The 8,909-nt window shown below is 56.2% G+C and overlaps 1 protein-coding gene across 2 annotated transcripts in view; it reads right to left on the bottom strand.

Annotated features, from left to right (window-relative positions):
• SQSTM1 (sequestosome 1) overlaps window positions 1-8,593 on the bottom strand; it is a 12,945-nt gene extending 4,352 nt beyond the window's left edge. The window contains exons 1-5 of one of the 2 annotated variants that reach the window (XM_046665768.1): window positions 8,355-8,593; window positions 5,856-5,951; window positions 5,108-5,337; window positions 4,871-5,012; window positions 3,952-4,032 (exon numbers count right to left, since the gene is read on the bottom strand). In XM_046665768.1, the coding sequence (XP_046521724.1) occupies window positions 3,952-4,032; window positions 4,871-5,012; window positions 5,108-5,337; window positions 5,856-5,951; window positions 8,355-8,559 (754 nt within the window). In that variant the 5' untranslated portion in view covers window positions 8,560-8,593. Of the gene's footprint in view, window positions 1-3,951; window positions 4,033-4,870; window positions 5,013-5,107; window positions 5,338-5,855; window positions 5,952-7,945; window positions 8,319-8,354 lie in introns of those variants that run through there. The other variant, XM_046665769.1, reaches the window with a different exon arrangement.
• Window positions 8,594-8,909: the final 316 nt, after the last annotated feature.

The raw sequence follows: 8,909 nt of genomic DNA on the forward strand, positions 1-8,909 counted from the left end.
TTCTGGAATATTTCCTTGAGATGATCTTAAAATCTAAGCCTTCTTTTTTTTTTTTTAAAGATGGGGAAGGCCAGCGGTTAGCAGTTAAGTTCACATGCAACCTGCAAACGCAGGCTGCAAAAGTGGAGTGTGCCAAACTTAACCACTAGGTCATGGGGCTGGCCCCAATGGTATCCCGTTCTCTTTTCATGGATACAAATACTTTTTTGTATCTCACTGAGGATGTTGTCCTTCTCTCCCTAAGTCCTTCCCCAAGTTCCCTCTCTCCCATGTGCAGAGGTGTTTCCAAACGGTTTGTCGCCCGTGACTGTCTGGTCCTAGGGAGCACGAGGAGAAGGCTGCAGGAAGCACTCTCCCCGGGGCCAGGCCACATCCCATCTGCAGGGTGGCTGAGGCCTGGCAGGCATTGGATCCTAGATGGCAGAGCTGCAGGAAGCTTCTCTGGCACATGCAGCCTCTCCTGAGCAGGCATCCCTGAGCTCCTGCTGGACCCATGCTCACTCATGATGTCCATTTCAGGCTGGCGCCTCACCCCGCCTTCTGTCCCTGGTGTCCCCAGAGCTGAAGCTTCCCTAGGCCAAGCACTTCAGGAATTAAACATCAGGGCTGCTGCAAGGGCTGGCGAGGGCTGTCATCAGGCTGAGTGGGGCCCTGAAGTCGCTATGTAATCCTTAATAGAGAACTTCAACTTCTCCCTTGTTCACTGGCCTCTCGTGGTCCCTGAGCAGCTGGTGTCACTTCTCAGCAGAATCCCTGCACAGGCGCATAGGGTTCTGATGCCTCCACTGCTGGTTACCACCCTCCACCCATTTCCCATCTTCCAACGTTGGATAACATCGTTTTATCTTGTCCTCTATGACTTTTTTCCCTTTTCTTTGTCCATGTGGCTTTATACTTTTTTTTAAATCCCTGTACTGTTTGAGAATCGAACAGAGATAAAAGCAGGCTCACGTACCAGTACCCCCATCTGCAATATTTAAATTGTTTTTCCCCTTCCATTTCCCCCCAACTTTTCATTATGAAAGGTTCAAGCAAACAGAAAAGTTGGAAGAACAGTACACTGAACACCCATGACTGTCTCACTTCTTTTGTTTTCCCCTGAGGAAGATGAACCCTGAGCTAACATTTCTGCCAGTCTTCCTCTACGTTATATGTGGGCCACCACCACAGCATGGCGGATGAGTGGTGTAGGTCCACGCCCGGGATCCGCACCTGCAAACCCAGGCAACTGAAGCAGAGCACACCAAACCTCACCACCAGGCCCTGGGGCTGGCCCCTCACTTTGTTAAATGGGTCAATCATGCGACTCTTCCGTAGCCGGATCAGAGGTTATAGAGCAAGGATTTCCCCAACCCAGTGATGAACCCAAGACTTCAGGGCTCACAAGACCGTGACAGTCTGTGCCCCGATGCCCCACAGCCTGTGTGTGGGGGGTGTTTATGGAAGAGCCTGTGACAAGGAAAGGTCTTGCTGTTTGAAGTCCTAGACGTCAGGGACTACAACCTCAAGCCAGGAACAGTCCTGAGCCTCAGCGGTGGGCCAGTTCCAGCGGCTCTCACAGCTCTCACCAAAAAAAGGCGTTGGGTTTTTACGTTCAGGTCACTGACTCACTGCCACGGACTGCTCTGGGGACAGTCCCTCCTAGGCAGGCAGCAGCCTGAGTCCTCCCGCCTGTCAGTTCCTCACGAGAAAGGAAAATAGCCTAACTCCAACAGTAGTCTAACCCGCTCCTCCGATGGCTCTCCTCCACGGAACTACGCACAGGCACGCTCTGCCCCGCCTCCTCGTTTTGCAGAGCTCCAGGGCCCTCCCTGGCTGGAAGAAAGCAGCTCTATCCGCTTTGAAAGATCCGAAAAGACCTTTATCCTATCCCAAAAGACCTGTGAGCGCTTCCAAAATTATTCCCATGTATCCTGAGTGGGGAATCCAGGTCACGTTCTGAAACACTCCACAAGCTCAGATGGGTCTCAGGGTGGCCAAGTGCAATCCAGAGACACCTGGGAAGCCTTCAAAACGCACAGATCCTGGGCCCGAGCCAACACCTACTTACCAGCATCAGGAAGCTGGGCCCTGGGACTCCGCACGGTTGGAAAGTTCTCCACCTAAACCTACACTTGGTTTTGTGACTTCCCAGGTCGTCCCACCCAGTCTTTTAGTAAAGGACTCTGTTCTTCAAAATAATTAACTTTAATGAAGTTTCAATACACCAAAATATATACCAAAAAAACCCAAAACCTTTGTGGGTGATTCTGATGCTCAGCCAGGCCTGAGAAGCACTGCCCGTTTACTGTCTCTTACAGAGAAACTTCCCGTGGCCCCTCAGTAACAGCCAGTTAGTTAGATGACCATCTCTCAAAACTACTCACTCTCTCACACCTTCACTGGGTCTTAAGGGAGTGGCAGACAGTGTAGACACAGCTTATCTCCCAATTATAATCTGAGCACTGCCCCACTGTTTTATCCTCCTTGGAAAGCACTGAGAATATCAGTTGGGGCTGGCCCTGTAGCATAGTGGTTAAATTTGGCGGACTCCACTTCAGTGGCCCGGGTTCATGGGTTTGGATCCTGGGCATGGACCTACACCACTGATCAGCCATGCTGTGGCATCGACCCACATATAAAGTGGAGGAAAACTGGCATAGATGTTAGCTCAAGGATGATCTTCCTCAGCAAAAAAAAAAAAATTCTTTTTCCTCATTCACTGGGAGCCTCTAACTCCAAATGGAAACCATGTATGATCTCAGCTGTTTCAGGTAGCAGCAATGCCCAGATGTCACTGCTGCTTCCAAGCTGCATCCCGTCCTGGGGCAGAGTGAGCACTGAGCAAAAACAGTCTCAGGTTGGAAGCAATGGCAGTCATGCCCTGTAAGCCACAGGGTGGCGGGTAGGTGGGGTTTGGGCACCCTCCTATCAGCATTTTTTCAGACATTGGAGACAACTTTTTTTTTTTTTTTGAGGAAGATTAGCCCTGAGCTAACTGCTGCCAATCCTCCTCTTTTTGCTGAGGAAGACTGGCCCTGAGCTAACATCGTGCCCATCTTCCTCCACTTTATATGTGGGATGCCTGCCACAGCATGGCCTGTCAAGGGGTGCCATGTCCACAACCGGGATCCGGGCCGGTGAACCCCAGGCCACCGAAGTGGAACATGTGCACTTAACCGCTGTGCCACTGGGCTGGCCCCTGGGGACAACTTTTGGACACACTGGACAGTTCCTGCCACAGCAGTCACGAAGCTGAGCTCTCTTCTCGTCTGAGAGCTTGGACCCATCGTAGCACTGAATCAGAAGTCCCCTTCACCGGCTGATTCCCAGTGCCGCAGGGCCTCACCCTGCAGTGCCCTGGCCAGGCTAGCAGAGATGATGGACGCTTGCTTGGCCAGGTCACACCACTGTGGGGGGTGCACACTGTGGTTCACCCACCCAGGGGCCTACTGTGACCCTGGTGTCACACAGCACCTTCCTCCATCACTGCCTGCTCTCGGCACAAGCCCAGCACTCAGGAAGTACCCGGAAACGTTGGGGTTGCAAAAAAAGGAGGAAAAGAGAAATGGCATCTCAACTAACTACTCACCCAAGCCCTTGAGTGAAGCCCAAGGCTCACATTAGGGGACATGCGGACTGCTCTCCCCCAGAGGACGGACAAGCAGACGCTGAGCAGCCTTGCAACTGAGCCTGGTCACCCTCCCTAGCGGGATTATCCCAACCAAGTGCTGGCTCATCCTACTCCACTCCACGTGAAAGCTCACGAATCTGTCAGGGCATTCACCCTTGAGTGGCCGGTGGTACAACACTCGGCAAAGGGCCACGTGAGGCAACAAATCCTGACAGTCTCACGGTCCAGCAGTACCACGCCTCCACAGCGTCCCAGGGAAGGCCACCAACGGCCACCCAACACACCGACTTACCAACACGGCCTGCCGACACCGAAGGACAGACAGGGTAGCCACTTACCCAGAGGGCTGAGGGCGGCGGCCACACTCTCCCCTACATTCTTGAGGAAATTCACACTGGGATCCTCCGATGGTCCAGAAGCTTTGATTTAAACAAAACAAAACAAAGGTATCCTTAATTCAGAGTGTACTTCTCAATGACCTGGATGGCTGCCTCAGTCCTACCTGCCCCGCCTCAGGCGCCTCCCCCAGGCCACATCCTGGCTGCCTACCCTCCCAGCACCTTCCTCTCTCCCTCCGGCTCCAGCCACTCCCTGCGCCCTTCCTCCTCCAGAACGGCTCCCCTCTTTGTCTGTGACCCTGGTGCTTGGAAGCCCATGGGGGACCCAGTACACAGTATAAAATACTGGCCACATCCTAAATATGTCATTGACTTAAAATCAAACAAATATCCCCACCTTTGTCCCAAAGAATGAGATGAATCACAGGACACAATAAGATTAATAAAATCAGAATAAAACCCAGAATCCAAAAATCTAGAGTGTAAGCTATGTGGAAGTTTTTTAACTTTGTGACTATGTTTAAGAAGATTTGACAAGTTTGGCTGTGACTTTCCTGGCTGCTAACACACAAGAGGAGAAGGGAGCGTGCGAGAGACGCAGGTGCTGGGAGGGCCTCCCGGCCTCTCCGGGAGGGCACCTGAGAAGGGCAGAGTGGCGAGGCGGGAGCAGGGTGGCAGGGTCTAGGTTGGTTTAGTGCAAGTGAATTAGTGGCCGTGGGCACTTAGGTGCCTCAGTTTTCCCATGCGTAAAATGGAAATCATGCTCCACACCTGCAGGGTTTCACAAGGGTTAAATGCCACGAGCGGCCGTGAAGTGCCCAGCCCAGGCACAGGCACAGGAGGAATTCAGGACACAGGGAAGGCAACTCCGTCAGCCCTCCCATCTCGCCCTTCAAAAGCCAGAAGACAAAAGCCTCACCAGATTCCGCAGCAGGGCTGGGGCGGCCATCCCCTGCTCGAGCAGGACGCGGGCTCCAGTTTCCTGGTGGGCCCATCTCCCAGCCAGGCCACCCGAAGTGCCCGTGTTTCAGCTTGCGGAGCCAGCGGCTGTGAGAGAAGCCCTGGGGAAGAGCAAGTGGAAGGGTAGGGCGGTGCCAGGTCAGTGGGCTCCTGCCACCACACAGCTGCCCCAGGCCCACAGGGAGGCCCTGCTCACCTCAGAGAGGTGCCCGAAGGGGCTGGGGAAGGCAAGCTTGCTGTGCTCCCTGTGCATGCCCTTCCCCTCGCAGCTGGCACAAAGGTCATAGTCAGGGCAGACACTGCACTTGTAGCGGGTCCCTACCACTGGCCCATTGCAACCATCGCAGATCACGTTGGGGTGCACCATGTTGCGAGGGGCCTCCTGAGCACACGGGGGGCGGTGGTCCCGCCGGCACTCCTTCTTCTCTGCAGGGAGGGCAGAGAGATGAGAGGTGGGGCCCCATGAAGTCTCCCGCTTGTCACCACCGCGGGACTGTCAGGAGACCAGACACCAAGTCCATACAGAATTCAGTTGCTCAAGTGACAGCAAGAAAGCCACCTGAGAATCTGCCAGGAGGTTCCCCAGTCCCCATACCTGTTACCCGGACACGTAAGACCCACACAGAAAAGCAGCAGCAGGGAGCTGTGTCTGCACCACTGTGGCCTTACCCCTCACTAAAATAGACCCCACAGTGCCCCCAAAGTCGCCCCAGCCCATGGCGCTTGGTCTGGGCACAATCCAGAATGAACCCGGAGACCCTCCAACCCCTGCCGTGGTGGATCCGGACTCCTTTCTCAGGCCAAGCCCAGCGATGATTACGTTCCCGTCTTAAACAGCCCAAGTTCCTCAACCCTTCCTTGGGGGAATTTCTCTATAATCTCAAGCTGGTTTTACTCAGCAGGGAGCACCTGGCTTCAGGCAGCCCCCTAAAGCAGCCCCTTACCTTTAATGTAAATGCGGAAGATGTCATCCTTCACGTATGACAGCGCCATTGTCAGTTCCTCATCGCTGGAAAAGGCGACCAAGTCCCCATCCTCATCTGGATTGTTTACAAGACAGTATGTGAGCACTCAGGGATTCAAGGCTGGACACAAGCACCGAAAAGGGCTGAGGCCAGTGCCAAAGGGGCACTTGCAGGGCTCTAAACCGAAGCCCACCTGTCTGAGCCAGGGGGAAGCTGGGCTGAGGCCAGACTGCCCCCGCCCTGCCCATTCACTCTGCCACTGCCTGGAAGGACACACTCCAACCTGGGCCCCGGGCGCTCAGGAGGCAGCCCGTGTGCGCAGGGGCAGCAGCGGGAGCAGCTGCCACCTGGCCCTTCAGAAGGGGCTGCCTCAGTCCACAGCTGACCAGGTCCAGGCCCATCTTCAACTGTGGGCGATCCCCACCTGTGGCCTGCTCCTGGGGGCGCCCAGCTCCTCAAAAAGGCTGAGCCTCTTGTGGCTTAGGAGAGTAAGTAGACAAACACACCTGCCTGCTTCCTCCCCCACAAAGCCAAACTTAGGTGTTGGTACACAGTCGCCAGTTCACATATGCTGGCTCAAATGGTTGTAAAGCACCACCGGGCATCTGCAGGCCGGCCAGGTCTGGGGGCCACCAGATGCCACGTCTACCATAAGAACAGGGCAGTGTCGGGCCGGCCCGGTGGCGCAGCAGTTAAGCCCGCACACTCTGCTTCTTGGCGGCCCGGGGTTCGCCAGTTCGGATCCTAGGTACAGACATGGCACCGCTTGACACGCCATGCTGTGGTAGGCGTCCCACACATAAAGTGGAGGAAGATGGGCACGCATGTTAGCTCAGGGCCAGTCTTCCTCAGCAAAAAGAAGAGGACTGGCAACAGATGTTAGCCAAGGCTAATCTTCCTCAAAAAAAAATAAGTAAATAATAAAATTTTTTAAAATGAAAAAAAAGAACAGAGCAGTGTCAAAGTGTGGCAACAACCGAGACATCCATCAACTAATGAATGGATACAAAACGTGGCATGTCCATAAAACGGGTTTTATTCAGCCACAAAAAGAGACGAAGCACTGACGCCTGCTGCAACATAAATGAACCTTGAAAACATCATCCTAAGTACAGAAGCCAGTTAGGAAAGACTATACAGGGGCCAGCCCGTGGCCGAGTGGTTAAGTTCTCACGCTCTGCTTCTGCGGCCCAGGGTTTCGCCAGTTCGGATCCTGGCATGGACAAGGCCACGCTGAGGTGGCATCCCACATGCCACAGCTAGAAGAACCCACAACCAAAAATATAGAACTATGTACCAGGGGGCTTTGGGGAGAAAAAGGAAAAAAATTTTTTAAATGTTTAAAAAAAAATACTATAATTGTATGACTCCATTTATATATTTATATGAAATGTCCAGAGTATGGAAATCCATAGAGAAAAAGGAGATTTGTGGTTGCTTGGGGCTGAGGGGAGCAGAGTGAGATGACAGGGATGGGAGGAGAGCTAAAGGGTACAGAACTTCTTTAAAAAGTGATGAAAAGTTTCTAAAATTGTAATGATGATTGCAGAAACCTGTGAATATGCTAGAATTGTACACTCTAAATGGGTGAGTGTATGGTATATGAATTATAGCTCAATAAAATCGTTACAAAAGAAAACAAAACCAGCCAGGATCTAGCCAGCGGGCAGCACTCCTGAGGGAGGTCCCAGCACTGCCCCTCCCAGGGGCCGGCCTTGGCTGCCCGCCTCCTCCCAGCCACAAAAACCTTCCCAACCCCACCCCAGAAGCCACTAGTCACACCAGTACCGCAAGACACTGAGCTAGTTCCCGGACTTCTGGCCCTACACTAACACTTCTGAAAAACGTCGTGGTCGTGTTCCTCTGACCGCTGCCAACGGGATAACGCCTGCACTCGGCTCGGCCCGGGCGTTCTGTGGTCCGTCCCCGTCTCCTCCCCGCCGGCCCGCACCGCCCCCGGCCCCCGCACCCCACGCTTGTTTACCCGCGTCACTCCTCTCCCTGCCTCCCCTGCCTACGCGTCTGCCCGCCCGGCCTACGGCCTCGGGGGCATTATCTGAACCCCCTACCTGGCGCCGGCAGCCCCAGACTCGGCAAAGCAAGACGTCTGTAACCTGAGTGTCCGCCTGACCAGCCTGTGCCCGCCGCGAACCGGCGAGGACGCCCAAGCGCGCCCTCGCCAAGATCTGCGACATCATGGCGGGGGGAGGGGTGGCGCCTCCCGCCCCCGGGCCCGAGATCCGCCCGGAGAACCAGGCAGCGCCTAGCCCCAGAGGCGCCGGCCTTGGTCACCACTCCCGGTCACTAGCCTGGCACCCGAGGCCGAACTGGGGCCCACGCCGGCCGCCGCCCATCCAGTGAGCCGCCAGAACAGACCCCCGCAGACACCACCGGGCCCGACGACAAGCAAGGAACGGCCACCCCCGCGGGCCGCCTGCGTCACGGCCCCGCGCCGCCCCGAGGGCGCCGCCCGCTCACCGCGGTAGTGCGCCTGGAAGCCGCCGGGCCGCAGAGCGGGGAACAGGGCGGCCACCCGGCTCAGCAGCCGCTCGCAGGGCCCAGGGCCCGCCGCCGCCTCGGCTTCCGCCTCCGGCTCGGGGCTGAAGCAGAAGCTGAAGCGGCGGATCTCGCGAGCCGCGTCCTCCTTGCCCAGAAGGTAGGCCTTCACGGTGAGCGATGCCATCACACCGGCCAGGAAGCAGGAGCGCAGCAGGCGGCGGCCTCAACCGCCGCGCGGCTTTTATAGGGAGCGCGAGAGGCCCCGCCCCGCCCGGCCTCCTGGGGGCGGGGCCCTAGCGCGCCCGGCCCCGCCCCCACTGCCAGGCCCGCGGCGCGCGAGCCGCCCTGCGGGGGCCCCGCGCCTGCCGCCCCCTCCATCCCGTCGCCGCCGCCCGTACCCCCTCCTTGGGGACCCCTCTCCTCAGTGTCCCTAGTGCACCGGGGACCCCAAGAGGCCGGCCGAGCGATCTGACAGATGTCTGGACTCCGGCCTCTGCACCTGGGGAGGGACCCGCAGGGGTCCCGCCCTGACCC

The sequence above is a fragment of the Equus quagga genome, chromosome 7, assembly GCF_021613505.1.
Source record: "Equus quagga isolate Etosha38 chromosome 7, UCLA_HA_Equagga_1.0, whole genome shotgun sequence".
NCBI classification, from domain to species: Eukaryota; Metazoa; Chordata; class Mammalia; order Perissodactyla; family Equidae; genus Equus; species Equus quagga.